This window comes from Colletotrichum truncatum (assembly GCF_014235925.2).
Source record: "Colletotrichum truncatum strain CMES1059 chromosome Unknown Contig_0004, whole genome shotgun sequence".
NCBI classification, from domain to species: domain Eukaryota; kingdom Fungi; phylum Ascomycota; class Sordariomycetes; order Glomerellales; family Glomerellaceae; genus Colletotrichum; species Colletotrichum truncatum.
The window spans coordinates 3,377,160-3,393,904 of NW_027222401.1; the positions used below are offsets into that span (position 1 = coordinate 3,377,160).

A 16,745-nucleotide genomic window follows, 5' to 3' on the forward strand; every position below is an offset into this window, starting at 1 on the left:
CCAAGAACGCCCCCCCAAAAAGGAAGCAAACCTCCAATACAATCAGGTATCTTAATCAAAACAAATTGCCTCACCAATCCAATGCTACCTTCCCTGCTTTAAGCACCAAGTCTCGAATGACTGGGTCCAATGCGCTCTTCTCTGTTTTCAATCTCGCGCCTTGCTTGACACGTGAATAAAATACGGGACAGTCTTTGCTGTCACAAGGGACCTCGTCTGTTGCAGGAATTCCCGCGCAACTTCGACATATTTTGACAACGTCCATATACTTCCTCTCTTCTTGGTTCAACCGCATCTGAAGGTTGAACAGTGACGACGGCGCGTCCTGCTGGCACCTAGAGCACAGGACACCCTCCACCTGCATTTTGACATTGCATGAAATGCAGGATGCTGATTTCAGATAAGACTCTAGTGTCTTTTTAGTCAAACCAGCCCCGAGTGTTTGGTCTACGCGACGAATTCGCTGCACTTTGGGCATCTCATCGTACCATTGCCGCACATTGGCCCCTACCAAATTGAAGATCCTCTCCAGCGGCGGTATCAGATTCTTTGAGATGTAGTACTCGGCATCCAATTGTGAGTGCGAGTCATTGAGGAGGTCTTCTGGAGCAACACAACGGTCGATTAAGCGTGCGCCAGGAGCGCCTGTAATCACGACATATGGTACTCGCTCCCCGTACTGTGGCTCCGCCCGGGCATCTTCGAGCATTCTTTTTGTGCTGATCAGGGCTCCGGGCGGTGGCGGGCCTTTCTCGCTGTAAGACCCAAGCCTAACCTCCTTAGCATAGCAGAAGTCTTGGATCGAGACTGAACCTCGCATTATCTTCTCGCATTGTGACTGGAAGTACGACTTGACTTCGCTAAGGTTTGCTGTCTCAAATAGAATCTTGAGTGCCTTCTCTTCGATCTTCTGCTCTGCGGGGGTCCCATCTCGCCTAACAGTTTCTATGCCTTTGGCATCAAAGTCAGGTTTGACTTGGTCTTTGCTCTCGTACTTATAGCCGACGTAACGCTTCTTAGCAAGAAGAACGCACGGGTGGTACACCTTCTCAAACTTGAGCTTAACCGGCCTGGGATTCATGTTCGTGATGGCTTTGGCGATTTCGTTGCCAATATCAAAAGCTTGGTCCTTGGTTCGGCCCTTGAGGTAGACAAATAAACTGTCCGTATCGCCGTAGACAACTTCAGCGCCCCATCGTTCTTGCGAATGAATATACGCAATGGCTCTCTCTAACGTCTCTCTGCCTGTCTGGACGATGCTGTCTGCAATCTCGGAGCATGGCATCCGGCCAGAAAACGACGCAGACGTATAGCCGTAAGTGACATTGGCGAGAAGTTTGAGTGCAAGCTGCCGGTTGTTAAGCAGCTGCTGCAATGTCTTATCGTCCTTGTCTTGCTTCATCCCACTCTTGACCATTACTCGAGTCTCCAAGATCTCGCCTAGCATTTTAGCCAGTAGAGACTTGCGAATCTCCGGCCTTACATACATCATCCCGTTCGGAGTGATGTTGATGTGATCCTTGAGGAGTTCAAGCAACCGTTTGTGTCTTTGATACTCTGTGAACCCCATTTTGTTCATCCCTCTCCAGTTGACAATGCGACCGAGAAACGTTGAGTAGCAGATATTGTAAGCAATCATTACGCTGGGGTAAAGACTTTGAAAGTCAAGTACCAGCAAAGGGCTATTATAGAAGGCACTTTGAGGCTCCATGACAAGTGGGAGACACTCGAGGGCATTCTGACCTCCAACTTGTTTCCTGCTTGGAGAGACGAGCATAAAGTTTTCTGGTTTGGCAATTCTGAACATGATTGACTCCACCTTGAATTGGGAACCTCGGGAGAAGACGGAGAAGAAGTCGACACCCAGGAGCCTTGCTTGTTCGCTTGTCCTAGGAATCAACTCGTTGCGCTCCAAGATCTGAATATCGATGCGTGTCCGTGCAAGGTAGTAACGTAAAAGCTTGTCGAGGTCTCGTTGTCTGTTACTCTTGTACCATTCTGTCAAGGTCTTCCAAGAGTAGTGAGGGATACGTCGATGTAGGACATGCCATACAACGTTTTCCATTGTGTACTGAAGAAGATTCAGCTCTCCCCGCATCGCTCGCCAGATGTTAATCATGTGTCTACCGGTAACACGAATTGTTGAGGTTGTGTTGAATCCCCAGCGATCATTTTCTTTCCCGATTCGGCCATGCGAGTTGCTTTTCATGCGAGAGAACTCATCACAGAGATCGTAGTCATACTTCAGACGAGCTCTCTCAATAAGATAGCCCCAAGAGCTGCCATGAACTTCATAACCCGTCAATATGTCGGGGTCATGTACCCTGACTATCTCCACCATGCGAACCATAAGGTCGAGTTCAGAAGATTCTTCCAGAACTTCTGCAGAGATATATCGCCTCATCCGTTCAGCTAGAGCACCGTCTGGCGACAAAACTACCACTCCGGCGATGACTCCATCTGTAGTTTGACTGGCGCTTATGGTACTATCTGCCTTGATAGACCAAAAGATACATTGAACTTCGTCTTCGTCTGGGTTTGGAACAAATTTGCCTCTCGTATTGACATGGACTTCCAAAGCCATAGTACTCATGTACTGTGCCTCGTGTTTGACGCCCGTTGATTTCTTCTTTGGCGAGTATTTGAACCCATGCTTGTTCTTTGGCGTTGGGCCGTCGATTTGAGATAGATAACGTTTAGAAGCTTGTGTGCTTCCTGAGAGTTGTCCGTTAACGCCGGCTTTGCTCTTCCGCATGGTGTGCTTGTTGTCCCACCAATCTCTGACCTCTTTGGCAGTCGGGGGTGGTTGAGCTATCTCCCAGCTTCGATAGGAGCACCGCTTTCCTTGCATCTCATAAATCTGATCGGCTTTGGACTTGTCGACCGGGGCTTCTGACTTGATGCCCATACTTGCGGCAGATGTGCCAGTATGATCGAATTCGGCAAGATAAGGAAGGGCAGTACTTTCTAGTCGAAATTCTCGACCGGCATATTCTCTTGGACGAGCAGGGACATCTTTCTCCTCACTATAATATGCATCTTGATAGATGACGTCGGGGATATGTAGGTCTTTAAACGTTGAGATGATGTCCTTAGATCTTGGAGGCATTGTCCCGATCAAGAGCTGCCGCTTATTAGAAAATGCCCGCTGAGCTATCTGTACTCGATGTATTTGTGTTTCTGCCTCATCCGAGTTTGATACTGGGGTTGCAATGCGGACCCTTTTAGGCGTTTCATTCAAGTCGAGCTTGGTTCCAATAACTTCCTGCACGGCGCTGAAGGACACATGCTTCTGAGAGTCCTTTCTCTCCTGCTGTCGGCTGTTTTGACTCAATCGAAGCTTGGTGGTGGGATCCTCTTGGCTTTTTACCACCGGGAAGGATAATTGTTGATTCGCCATCGGCTTTCCAGTAAGACTTTGTGATAGCCGAGGGTTATTGTGAGTATCAGATGGTAACATCTTTACTTGCTGCTTTCCTGATACAGCCTCTGCTTTGACTACCGATGTAGTTGGAAGAGTATGAGGCGCAGGGTACGTGAGATTTGATGGCTGTTCAAGTTTAGTCCTAGAACGCTTGGTTGAAGGCACAATCGGATGAGGCGATACCGATCGCTTCTTTGGAATGGTTTGATTTGCAGGTGTGTGTGGCCCTCCTCGAAACTTGGATACCAGTCCTTCATCTTCAGCTGCGTCGAGAAGCTCCTGCCATACTGGCATTATCGACTGTCGGCCAGTCTTTAACCTACTTCTGCAAACGCCTTCGTATAACAAGGATGAGGGATCAATTGAATCATCGATCAACATCCCAGGGGTAGACTTGTTGGTATTCTTGTTGGCCTTGGAACCTGTATCGTCTGTATGTGGTTTTGGTCGGCCGCCTTGGGGCTTCTCTGTCTCAGTTACTCTATCGACTCGGTCCATATGTTTGGAACGACCCTCTCCAATTTGAATAAGGGCATCCTCGTCGGAATCTGCAGGAAACAGATCAAAGCCATCGCCACCCAGATTGAGCGCGCCCTGCTCATCGACTTCGATGCTACTCGCAGGGTTCTGGTCGGTTGGGACATGGTTTGAAGGCAGACCCAGAGCGGGCAGGAGGTTCACAGGATACAAGTCCTCTACAGACTGAAGCGCTGTTTTTACAGTGGGTTCCAGGGGCGCATGCTCGACAAACGTCTCGAATGTTGGCCCACCTTGACCGTCAGCCTCCTTTTCGGCGTCGATAATCCGAACGATTTCTTCCTTATACTCTTCCTCATGAATCCATCCTTGTGGTTGCGAGTCGCGTGCATTTGCAGACATCGAGATTAAGACTTCCGCTGGAAAGGGGCTGCTTCCGGGGGACGCGTTTGGAATCTTCAGCTTCCGTCTACGAGTCTCGTCCTTCCACAAACCGGCCATACTGTATACTAACTTCATATCTGTTGGCAGCGGGTTGAGGCGCTCAATGAAGTCGTGATGAAGTCTTCGCTCTTTGACCATGCGGCGATTGATTATGTGTTGTACACAAATGTCAACTTCGATAGAGCAGTGGCTGACGCGAGGCAGGTTAAGGTCGTCCAGAACACGGCCCTGTGGAATTGATCGATCATGCCATAGGTGCTGTGAGTTCCCTTCCTCATCATAAGAAGGAACAGGGCTTCTGAAGCAGACATTAGACGCATCCAGATAGCCGCAGCCGTACAAGTTGTAGTCCGTCATAAACTGCAACAAGTACTGAAGATGAGCCTCGTAAGGTTGAAATTTCCTTTTCAAAATGACACCTTGTTGAAGTAAATCGGCCAATCTTGTCATAACTATGGGGTTGAACATGTAGATCTTGAGGAAGAACCTATAGCCAACATGAAACCCATAGAAGGGAATGCCCTTGACAAGGGTAATCCGCGCAACGAATCTAGCATTTTCGCCGTACTGATTTCGCCGGTAGCTAACAGCTAGAGCATGATCGATAGAAAGATGCAGTCTATAGATGTACGCTCCCACTATTTCCTGGTCAGCTCAAATTGGAGTAGCATATTCGTCCAACTTACCTTCCTCAGGTTCTAAGCCACCCTGGTATTCCACGTATAGGTATGGAAAAGCTCCGTGAATATGAGCGCATACCTTCTGGCCAGTCTCTGTCGACCCAAAGATCCGTATCACTGGAACCTTGGGGCCCTTTTTGGCTTGTGCAGGATCGATATCATTACGTAGTTGGGGGTCGTAATGCGTGGGAGTCGCTTGGTAATGATCCATGCAGTTCAGCCTCACTCTGAAAAAATCCATCGTGATTAGAAACAAGGCTCATGGGGGATGAGAGCAATCACGAAAAGGAACTATCATGATCATTAGAGACGGCAATAGTTCAAGCGTATCCAGAACGTGTGCTGTGACGCGACAAAGTCGTCTTAGTTTCGCAAAACGACGCGTCGCTGACGCCCAGGATCCACGAGGTCATGTGGTCAATCACGTGGAGATAAGAGAATCAGCGCAAGCCACTGCTGTCTCTCAGCCACTTCTGATAATTTGCCTAACCTCGACCTCAATCACATCGTCAAGCACTCATATGACTGGTAAGGAGTCCGGTCGCTTCGATTAATACCTGATCCATCCGCTTTATACATTCGTCTGTAAAAAGCAAAAATGCCTCCGCCTCCACCACCTCGAAAACCGGACCACAAAGCATCAGGTGCCGCATCAAAAGAGGAGAATATCTACATTCCCTCCTTCATCAGTAAACGACCCTTTTATGCCGGCGAGGAAGGCGACCAAACCGACTATCTCGAACATCAACGTCTCCAAAAGAAGAATGACCAATCACAATGGTATGATCGAGGAAGAAAAGCCGGCCCGGCGGCGACGAAGTACCGCAAAGGCGCTTGCGAGAATTGTGGTGCCATGACACACAAGGCGAAAGACTGCCTAAGCAGGCCTAGGGCTAAGGGAGCAAAGTGGACTGGCAAGGACATTCAAGCAGACGAAGTAGTACAAGATGTCAATCTCGGCTGGGATGCCAAGCGAGACCGTTGGAACGGGTACGATCCCAAGGAGTACCGTAACGTCGTGGAGGATTTCAATCAGATGGAAGCGCTGAGGAAAAAGGCTCTTTCAAAGGGTGAGACCGAAGAGGAGCAAGATGAGGGTGACAAATACGCTGAAGAGAACGACATGAGCAAACATCAGAGCACTGCGACGCGTCAGCTCAGAATCCGAGAGGATACTGCTAAGTATCTCTTGAACCTGGACCTCGATTCGGCCAAGTACGATCCCAAGACGCGAGCCTTGGTAGATGGTGGCGCAACTGTGGATAAAGCAGCGAATCTTTACGCAGAGGAAGGGTTTATGCGAGGCTCGGGTGACGCAAGCGAATTTGAAAAAGCCCAGAGATATGCTTGGGAGGCGCAAGAGAAGAGCGGAGACACTACGCAGCATCTTCAAGCAAACCCTACTGCTGGAGAGTTCTACCGAAAGAAGGAAAAGGAGGAGGCGGAGAAGAAACGCGCAGAGCGAGAGAGGAAGCTCAAGGAACTATATGGCGATACCTCACAGTATACGATGCCTGAGGAGATGAAGAGCATGATCACCGAGTCAGAACAATACGTCGAATACGACGAGAGCGGTCTCATCAAGGGAGCGCCAAAAGTTGTGGCCAAATCCAAGTACCCCGAGGATGTTTATATTCACAATCATACCTCTGTTTGGGGCAGTTGGTGGTCCAACTTCCAATGGGGTTACGCCTGTTGTCATTCGGTTGTCAAGAACAGCTACTGCACAGGCGAGGAGGGCAAGTTGGCTTGGGAATCATCCGAGCGACAGCGGACGGGTGCTGCTCTGGTGGAACAAGAACACAATACCGAAACTGACCGGGCTGAAGAAGAGCAGCAGCAGGACCCACCTGAGAAAACCAAGAAGCGGACCGTTGAAGAAATGATGGGCGGCGTATCGGAAGCGGAGATGGAAGAGTATCGGAGGAAGCGGACGGCAGCAGACGATCCAATGGCGAAGTTCCTGGGGAAGGATGAATTGGTCTAGACTATTTAGGCATTGCATTGGACAAACATGATACCCATTTCCCTTCATAATTTGGCATGCAAGGGTGTCATCGGTGTTATCCTGAACAAAAAAAGACTTTTCTGTAACATTCATTCGTGGTATCCGTATTTGATGCAATCATTCCATTTTGCCTCTGGCGAACGCCGTGACTATGAACACCCCAATTCCCATGGTTGGCTTTGTTTTCCAGCCAGTCCCAGAGTCATTTTTGACCAATCCCTAGCCTAAATGGGGCTGCATTTACTCCTCGTCCTCCTCCTCATCACCACCGTCAGCCTTCTCAGCGGCAGCGGCCTTCTTTCTGCGGACACGACCAGGGCGGCCGCCACCGAAGGGAGAGGTGAGAGCGAAGTCAATGTGCTTCTGGGAGTCGAGACGGACGATGAAGGAAGGAACGTTGACGATCTGCTTGCCAACACGGATGTGGCGCTGGCGGATGAGGACACGGGCGTGGTGGATGGACTTGGCAAGGCCAAGCTTGTAGACGCAAGTCTGGAGGCGACGCTCAAGGAAATCCTCGACCTTCAGGGCAAGGACGTAATCGAGCTTCATGCGGGACTCGTCGAGGACACCGACACGCACGAGACGGCGAATCAGGGCGTTACCCTCGAAGAGACGCTTGGGGTCCTTCTCATCAAGAGTCAAGAGCTGACTGAAATGGGTGTTAGCAAATTTTTGCCCCTCCATCAAACTTGCGCAAACTAAAAATTGCACGCGACCAAGGGCACATACCGAGCAGCACGACGAATCTTGGAGAGGGTAAGCTGGACACGCCAGACCTCACGCTTGTTGCGGAGACCGTACTCGCCAACGAGCTTAAGCTCAGAGTCCCTGTGGTATCCAAGTCAGTTTTCGAAATTCACGACTTAAACCGAGCAAGCTCGTGTTCAGTGGCCGGAGAATACTGACAATCGGGCGGCCTCGAAGGGGCGACGGGGGACCTTGGAGGTCTTGGAGTAGGTGAGACTGTTGACAGCAATGTTAGTCCATGGAATTGAGAATGCGCAATCGCCATCATGTGCACTTACGGAGCCATCTTGCCGACCCGTCGAATTTCCTCGTTGTCGTTGTCGTTCGATACACGAAGGAAAAAAAAGTGTCAAGTCAGTTCTAAATTTCATAGATGTGGTGAAAGGTGTGGGACAGGGCTGGCGGTGGGGCATTTCCAAATTGGGAATGGCTCCCACTGGCGAAGGTCACGTGGTGGCCCAGGTGCCCTAAGCGACATCCTAAGCAAGAGCAATCCCACAGAACGCCTACCGAATTTGCTTGGATTTTTTTTTCGCGATCTCTCAGGACCTCGACGACACACCATCACCAACCGACCTTAACGACACAATACCGGCAAAATGGGTCACCCAGCGGGTCTTCGCGCGGGAACGCGTGTATGTTCTACGATATTGCCGATACTTGAGAATTTGGGCGGATTGCTGACGGTTGTTTGCAGTATGCGTTCAGCAGAAACTTCCGTGAGAAGGGCATGATCAAGCTCTCCACGTACCTCAGAGAGTACCGCGTTGGTGACATCGTCGACATTAAGGCGAACGGTGCCGTCCAGAAGGGGTAAGATAAGACCCTGCGAAAACCCACGAGAAGCGTCGCACACGAGGAAACTTCGGAGTTGGCGAAACTTTTGGTGGTCTTTCTATGTAAAGAGGGGACTAACATGTTGGGAAAATAGTATGCCTCACAAGGTCTACCACGGCAAGACTGGTGTCATCTACAACGTCACCAAGTCCGCCGTTGGTGTCATCATCTACAAGAAGGTCAAGCACCGCTACATCGAGAAGCGCATCAACCTTCGCATCGAGCACATCCAGCCTTCCCGCTCGAGAGACGACTTCCTTCGCCGCGTCAAGGAGAACGCTGCCCTGAAGAAGAAGGCTCAGGCTGAGGGCAAGCCCGTCCAGCTCAAGCGCCTCCCCGCCCTTCCCCGTGACGCCCGCACCGTTTCCTTCAAGGAGAACAAGCCCGAGACGGTTACCCCTCTTCCTTACGAGACGACGATTTAGAGTGTCTTTGTGGGGGTTTGGCAGTTCTTCTTTTGCATGGGGTGTTTACGTGAGGAACGGAAAGAATTCTAGCATGGAAAGGAATCACGTTTTCGGCAACGTCCATAGGGAATGGAAAAAAGAAACCAATGACACTTCATCGTCAGCCTGTATGCCGAAATGCTACCTGTGAGACCCGCTGGTTCTTGTGCGACGTTGCCGCGATGCCTCGGGGGTGTCCCTCCAGGTCGGAAGCATGGCACAGGTCCGGTGTCTAGGTGTTGTGCTATTGAGGAGACCACTGTCATTTCCAGTGCGCGCCTGTTGGTTGGCAGGCGAAATAGACGGCTCTGCTTCTCGCCGGGCCTTCATGATACCCTCAATCAATTGAAGAACATGACCTTACGACCTTATGCGACTTTGTAGACGCAGCTTATAGTGGCTGTTACCCCAAAACCGTGTCGAATGTAGTGCGGGCTGTATAAACTGTGTAAAACTCAACACCAAGCTGACTTTTCTAATCCAGCCTCTGCAGAGCTTCGAGTTAATGTCATTGTCACTCAGTAACTGTCTGCACTCGAGCAGTTCACATGAAACCTGTTGTCGATACGAAGGAAATGCTCTTGTTGTAGTGCATACGCATGGCTAGGTCTCATCTACTCAGCCAAAGCTATTAGTTCAGTCCTGACACATGCAATGCACTCGTGTGACCCGCACGTCAAAAGACTAACCCTGAGTTTGAACTCCGTTATGTTTTATCCTTTTCTCCATTATGCTAACTTGACCACTCGATGATTTCCAATCAATCACCAATATTACTCGGGTCTGTCAGTTTGTGTGGCATAGTTTGCGAAAAGGCACTGTCTCAGAGGGCTTGTTTATGTGTGCTTTCCGTGGTGTGTTTAATTAGTTGTGAGGGAGCATCGCAGGGGCCCAAAAAAGGCCAACTTTGGCCGGTTTTACCCCACCATTGTCGTCTCTCTATCAGGTATTTGCTTGGGGCTTAGGTACCCGACCATCGCTGGGACAGTTGTGCAGTGACAGCCCGTGACACTGACACCTCCTTCGGATTAGCGTTGTTCCATGCTTAATGCCCAACCTAAATTGGAACCATGCCGAATCGTAGCCTACAGCGTCGGCTTGGCGCTATCGCCGGAGCTTGCGCAAGTTGCAGAACCCAGCCACACTCGAGGTGCTCCAGACATTCTAGAGCTTTGTCAACGCTGACGACTCTTCCCGCCTCTCCCACTTGGCACGGGAGTCGCTGACTGTATCTATTGTGATTTGCTTAATTTGGCCTGAAGCCCGCAGATTACTTCATTGCGACCTTCGGGCAGCACTGCGTGCACGTGGAGCTATCTCCTGAACCGTTTGAGAGACGTCATATTCTCGTACCATCCCACTTCACCACCGACATCGCCGACCACCTCTCACGATTTCCGCCCTCGTGCGCGTAGAATATCGACAAGATGGCCGCCGTGCCTGATACCAGACACACCAAGTCCGTTTTTTTACTCCTCCCTAAGCCCAATGCTTCGTTATGTTTCACCACTTCGGTATACTGACACTTCCTCAGGACCGACCAGGAGTTGGCGATCAACATTAAGAAGGCAACAAACCCTGACGAGACGGCGCCGAAGAGAAAACATGTACGAAGTTGCATTGTTTATACTTGGGATCATCGGTCTTCCCAGGCCTTTTGGGCCGGGATCAAAGTGTTAGTGAATATCCACGCAAGTGCAAACAAGCGCTAACAGTGCTACTATCCAGCCAGCCCATTCTTGCCGATGAAGTCCAGACATTTAAGGCTTTGATTACCGTGCACAAGGTCCTCCAGGAAGGGCATCCGAATACTCTACGGGAGGCTATGGCGCAGAGGGGCTGGATTGACAGCTTGAATCGCGGAATGGGCGGAGAAGGAGTACGAGGATACGGCCCCCTGATCCGAGAATACGTCTACTACTTGTTGGCGAAGTTGTCCTTCCATCAGCAACACCCCGAGTTCAACGGAACGTTCGAGTACGAGGAGTACCTGAGTTTGAAGGCCATCAACGATCCCAACGAAGGTTATGAGACGATTACCGATCTCATGACACTCCAGGACAAGATCGAGCAGTTCCAGAAGTTGATCTTCTCACACTTCCGCCATGTCGGAAACAATGAGTGTCGCATCTCCTCTCTTGTTCCCTTGGTACAGGAGAGTTATGGCATTTACAAGTTTATCACGAGCATGTTGCGCGCCATGCACTCCAGTTAGTGTCCTTCCCTTGTTGCCGGTATAATGATCGGTTGTGCTAATTTAAATAGCGACCGGCGATGCCGACGTCCTTCAGCCTCTGCGCGAGAGATACGATGCCCAACACTACCGTCTTGTCAAATTCTACTACGAGTGTTCGAACCTGCGCTACTTGACCAGTCTGATCACGATTCCCAAATTGCCGCAAGACCCGCCCAACCTGCTGGCTGAGGATGATGAGGCCCCTGCGCTGCCCGCCCGGCCGAAGCAGGAAATTGAACGCCGCCCGACACCGCCTCCCGAGCCAAAATCCCAAGAGCCGGATGACATTTCTGAGTTCTGGAAGAATGAGCTGGAGCGTCAAAACCGCGAGTATGAGGAGCAACAAAGAGTTCTCGAGGAGCAGGCGCGGCAGCAGGCGATGATGCAACAGCAGGCACAAGAGCAGGCACAAAGAGAGTTCGAGGAGCAGCAGCGAAGACTGGCGGAACAACAGCGCCGCGAGCAGGAGGCTCTAATGCAACAACAAATGCAATACCAGACCCAGGGCCGACTTGCTGAATTGGAGCAGGAGAACTTCAATGCCCGATCGCAATACGAGCGAGATCAACTTATGCTGCAACAGTACGACCAGAGGGTAAAGGCATTGGAGAGTGAGCTGGCTCAGATTCAGGGACACTTCGGACAGCAGGTTGCAAGCAAGGACGACCAGATTCGAGCACTCCAAGAACAGGTCAACACCTGGCGTACCAAGTACGAGGCCCTCGCAAAGCTTTACTCCCAGCTTCGTCATGAACATCTGGATCTCCTACAAAAGTTCAAGTCTGTCCAGTTGAAGGCGGCGTCTGCACAGGAAGCCAATGAGCGCCGGGAGAAACTTGAGCGCGAGATTAAGACCAAGAACCTCGAGCTTGCGGATATGATCAGGGAAAGAGATCGTGCGCTGCATGATAAGGATCGTCTCTCGGGAGCCAACAAGGACGAAGTCGAGAAACTTAAGCGAGAGCTGCGTATGGCTCAAGACAGAGCAGACAACCTTGAGAGAAGCAAGGGCAATGAGCTCTCGACAATGCTTTCCAAGTACAACCGTGAGATGGCAGACCTTGAGGAGGCTCTGCGCCTTAAGTCTCGCGCTTTAGAAGATGCGCAGGCCAAGCTCAGAGACGGCAGCAGCGACCTTGAGCAGCTTCTTCGGGACAAGGAAGAGGAGCTCGAGGTTTACAAAGCGGGCATGGACCAAACGCTTATTGAACTCAATGAGCTCAAACTTAACCAAGGTGATACAGATCAAGTCATCGATGGTCAGATTGATGCCTTGATCATGGCCAACCTGGACAAGATCAACGACATTATTGATTCAGTCTTGCAGTCTGGCGTCCAGAGAGTGGACGATGCGCTGTACGAGTTGGACTCGACGATGCAAGCAGGAAACCAGAATGCTTCGCCATCTTACGTGCTATCGCAAATCGAGAAGGCTTCATCCAGCGCCATGGAATTTGCCACTGCCTTCAATAACTTCATCGCGGATGGCCCCAACGCGACTCATGCGGAATTGATCAAGACCATCAACGTATTTGCTGGAGCCATCGCAGATGTCTGCACCAATGCCAAGGGTATCACTCGTCTTGCGACAGACGAGAAGAAGGCCGACGCTTTGATGAATGGCACCCGACAGTCCGCTACATCGACTGTCAAGTTCTTCCGTGGCCTCCAGAGCTTCCGCTTGGAGGGGATGGACCCTATCCAGAAGACTGACGTCGTCATCAACAGCAACAATGAGGTCCAGATGAACCTTCAGAAGCTCAACAAGCTTGTTGAGACCTTCGCTCCCAATGCTGGTAAGCTCGCGGGCAAGGGTGATCTTGGCGACATTGTCGACCAGGAACTCAGCAAGGCTGCAGACGCCATTGCTGCTGCAGCTGCGCGCTTGGCCAAACTGAAGAACAAGCCTCGTGACGGCTACTCAACCTACGAACTCAAGGTGCATGACACAATTCTCGATGCGGCCTCGGCCATCACCAACGCCATCGCGCAGCTCATCAAGGCCGCCACGGCAACGCAGCAGGAGATTGTCCAGGCAGGTCGCGGTTCCTCATCGAGAACCGCTTTCTACAAGAAGAACAACCGGTGGACGGAGGGTCTTATCTCGGCAGCCAAGGCCGTGGCATCATCGACCAACACGCTCATCGAGACTGCAGACGGTGTGCTGTCTAACCGCAACAGCCCCGAGCAGCTTATTGTGGCATCGAACGACGTGGCGGCTTCCACCGCCCAGCTTGTCGCCGCCAGCAGAGTCAAGGCTGGCTTCATGTCCAAGAGCCAGGAGAACCTTGAGCAGGCTAGCAAGGCCGTTGGCGCGGCGTGCAGAGCACTTGTGCGACAGGTGCAGAGCATCATCAAGGACCGCAACGAGGAGGATGAGGCGGTCGATTACTCCAAGCTCGGTGCTCACGAATTCAAGGTTCGGGAAATGGAGCAACAGGTACGTAATAACTATTCACCAAGTTCATGGCGATACAAGGAGGCGAAGAAACTTATGCTGACGCATCGTACGCTATTAGGTCGAGATTCTGCAACTCGAGAATGCACTCTCAGCCGCAAGACACAGGTTGGGAGAGATGCGCAAGATCTCCTATCAGGAGGAGTAGGGGTAGCAGCTGTAGATGTGGTAGGCGGTTGCTGTCGTGAAGCAACCATCGGACTTGGTTTCCGGGAAGGGCGGCCTCGTCTTCTCTTCACCCAAAGGGCATGCTTTGTTTATTTACTCTTCAAAACCATCGTGGCGGACTGGTGGTTAGGCCTAGTGCATTCGCTGATAGTCGTTGTTTACTCTACTTCACAATCTCTGCATGAGCATTTACTCCGGATGCGAGGAAATCTTAGGTCGCTTTGGTAGGCGGGTTACCCGCAACCTAGCTTTCGTTTGTTGCTTGATTTTCTTCTTCCCAGTCTGTCTGCATCGTGGTTGTCGTGATGGACTGTTTTGAGAACGGAATTGGGTTTCATAATGTTTGGCCCTATCTGTTCCTATGGACGCATGGTATTTGCTGCTGTATCATGGGACGCCTGGGTCTGGAAGTCTTCAAAGTTTCGATTTTTTTTTTCTTCTGTGAGGCGTGTAACATCATCGGCGCAACGAACTTGGGTCCGTCCTGCGACACAATGGCTTCGTCGGTAGTCCTTTGGCCTGGTGCTGAAAATGCTGGCTGTATTGTATCATCACACGCACGATATGGAAATATTAACAGTTTTGCTGGCATGCTAAGGGGGCAGAACCATGTTTCCACCTTGGCACCAAGCGCAGCAAGTGTTTTTGGTTTTTGTCTCTCGCCATCGTAGTGTTACTTGTCTTGGTCGCTGAAGTTTCAACGCGGATTGTGCAGCCTCCCGTGACATCGTCACTTGCTGATATGGGACAGACATATGCGCGACATACTACTGCAGCACGACGGAAACACTGACAGCGACTTGCGATATGCGGCATCCGTCAAAATGGAAGACGCTTCCTCACCATGCGGTATATCACACTTACTTTGGTGAAAGGGAAAACATCTTGGCATCTCTTCACAGTGCTAGCGGGGGGGGGGGGGGGGGTCCGTTTCGCTATGCCCAGGCTTTTACATGCGTTCTTGCATCGGGATTTCATCATTTAGACCACCACCCCCAGTCGTACCACGTTTAATGGTATGGATGTTACCTCATTCAAACTTGCGAAAGGCGATTATCGCGGTATCACTTTACATATCCACCCGTGGAGAATGCGATTAGACCCCGATGGTCGCGGCTGATGTGGCGTCCACAAGATCGGAAAGGGGCTTCTGCCAACAAAGGGGGTATGACCTGCTGGTGGTCGATCGACCAGAGCATGAGAAACCTTGTCGCCAAACGAGGTGACACAAGAGCAAAGCGGGGGGGGAGGTGGAAGGAGGGGGTTATGGTGTAATATCTCTGAAGGTACCAAGGGCTGATCAGTTCCCAGATCCCCGGTGTACATGAGCTCTGTTCACCTTGTCACAAGTGGTTTCTCCCCTCAAACCCCACCCGTAGTGTTACCTGCTCTTCTGGGACGGATGCCAAGTTCATCTGAGGCAAAAAAGCACGTTTGGTTTCCCTGATGGTTAGGCTCGGACCAAATTCGCCCGTTTTCTCTCTGCCACGCATGCGCTCAACCCGGCTGCTTCTGGGCGTCGGACGGCTCTTGCTTGGCAGCAAATGACAGGGGCGAAGCGCATCTTTGGGGTACGGAGAAAAGACAGGTGACGAAGTGAATCTGCAGGCAGTCGAGTTTGGAATTATAGGCCATTTTGGTGAGGTGTGTTCAGTAGATTGACCGGCCATGGGTCATGCGACCGGGCTCTCCAGAAGTGACTGGTGGAGAGTGTTTGCCTGGCTTCCTGGGTGGCTTTACTTTCCGCTTCTCAGATGGCTGCAATCCTCTCCAAGCGATTCTTTGTACGACTATACGTAAACTGGCCAGTCTTGTTTCGAGAGGTTCTAGAAAGGATCGTATAGCTCACCAGTAATACATATATATATGGCTGCTTGCCTTTTCCCAGCGTACTTGAAACCACTACCATGCTCTGATTTCTTCGCGTACTAATGTTGACCCCAGAGGCGCCAAGTACATGATGTTTGGCACGGAAATATGGTTGTTAGTTGTATACACCAAAGCTCACCTAGTGCCGATCATCCTAGCTACCAGTAACGGCCCATGCATGACGTCCGCCCGTAGGAATTCATGCTATCTCTTGTCTTGTCAACCTAGAGTCAGTACCTCATTCAGCTTGACCGTGAAAACCAAGTAAGCAGGAGGCCTCTAGATCGATCTTAGCGTGGCGCTGATGCGAGTGGTGTGAGGGCGGCTGTCAGCTTCGTGAGGTCTCGCTGCACTGAGAAGAAAGGGCTTTAGACTAAATCCCCCGTGGGTAGATCGGTCTCTTCCATTGATTGGTAATCGAGAACCTGGTCCTGTAGTCCATTTTCTGTTGATACCGTGTTATTGCCGTGCCAGCCGGCCATCACGATTCTGAGATTATATCGATCTTAACCAAGATCAGAGACCCTGAATGCTGTGCATGCGTGCAGCGGACCCATGGTTGCGCAGGAAAATCCGGGCCGCAATGGCGGGTTTTCTGAGTTAAAGACCGATCCGAGGATTGCCACACACGGCGTGACTGTCATGGATGTTGGGCGGGTAGCGTAGATGTTCACAGTACGGAATCTAGTGCCAGGTTCGGGGCAGTCTGAGTCTCTTGATGACGTCTAAAAACCCAGCCGGTATCAACTCTGGAATCGCTTTACAGATATAAGCTGAGTTCTCATAGCTGGCTGGAGTCATCCTACACGGTCAATGAAGATCTGTTCGCTGATACACATCAGTGGCTCATATTTTCATCGTGCTCCAACGGACAACCTCCATATGCGCCCGTTGACTTTATTGTTGGGCTGCTGGGCCAAATGAGATGTACCTGTGTGGATAGCGGTA

General features: G+C 51.0%; 5 protein-coding genes across 5 annotated transcripts; 3 read left to right on the top strand and 2 right to left on the bottom strand.

Moving 5' to 3' along the window:
* Positions 1-70: 70 nt before the first annotated feature.
* CTRU02_207652 (DNA polymerase zeta catalytic subunit) lies at positions 71-5,266 on the bottom strand (the record flags this gene model as incomplete). Its single annotated transcript, XM_070204935.1, has 2 exons — positions 71-4,983; positions 5,032-5,266. 2 exons carry the CDS (start codon positions 5,264-5,266, stop codon positions 71-73), a joined length of 5,148 nt encoding a protein of 1,715 aa, XP_070061468.1.
* Positions 5,267-5,623: 357 nt separating this feature from the next.
* Positions 5,624-7,012, top strand: CTRU02_207654 (Pre-mRNA-splicing factor SLU7; the record flags this gene model as incomplete). The annotated part of the gene is made up of 1 exon (XM_036727489.1): positions 5,624-7,012. One exon carries the CDS (start codon positions 5,624-5,626, stop codon positions 7,010-7,012), a length of 1,389 nt encoding a protein of 462 aa, XP_036580855.1.
* Positions 7,013-7,273: 261 nt separating this feature from the next.
* CTRU02_207653 (40S ribosomal protein uS4) lies at positions 7,274-8,069 on the bottom strand (the record flags this gene model as incomplete). The annotated part of the gene is made up of 4 exons (XM_036727488.1): positions 7,274-7,685; positions 7,766-7,864; positions 7,943-7,999; positions 8,062-8,069. The coding sequence occupies 4 exons, from the start codon at positions 8,067-8,069 to the stop codon at positions 7,274-7,276; spliced, it is 576 nt and encodes a 191-aa protein (XP_036580854.1).
* A 313-nt stretch (positions 8,070-8,382) lies between these two features.
* CTRU02_207655 (60S ribosomal protein eL21) lies at positions 8,383-9,045 on the top strand (the record flags this gene model as incomplete). The annotated part of the gene is made up of 3 exons (XM_036727487.1): positions 8,383-8,418; positions 8,481-8,596; positions 8,715-9,045. The coding sequence occupies 3 exons, from the start codon at positions 8,383-8,385 to the stop codon at positions 9,043-9,045; spliced, it is 483 nt and encodes a 160-aa protein (XP_036580853.1).
* A 1,448-nt stretch (positions 9,046-10,493) lies between these two features.
* CTRU02_207656 (cytoskeleton assembly control protein) lies at positions 10,494-13,908 on the top strand (the record flags this gene model as incomplete). Its single annotated transcript, XM_070204936.1, has 5 exons — positions 10,494-10,534; positions 10,601-10,741; positions 10,795-11,276; positions 11,332-13,742; positions 13,822-13,908. The coding sequence occupies 5 exons, from the start codon at positions 10,494-10,496 to the stop codon at positions 13,906-13,908; spliced, it is 3,162 nt and encodes a 1,053-aa protein (XP_070061469.1).
* Positions 13,909-16,745: the final 2,837 nt, after the last annotated feature.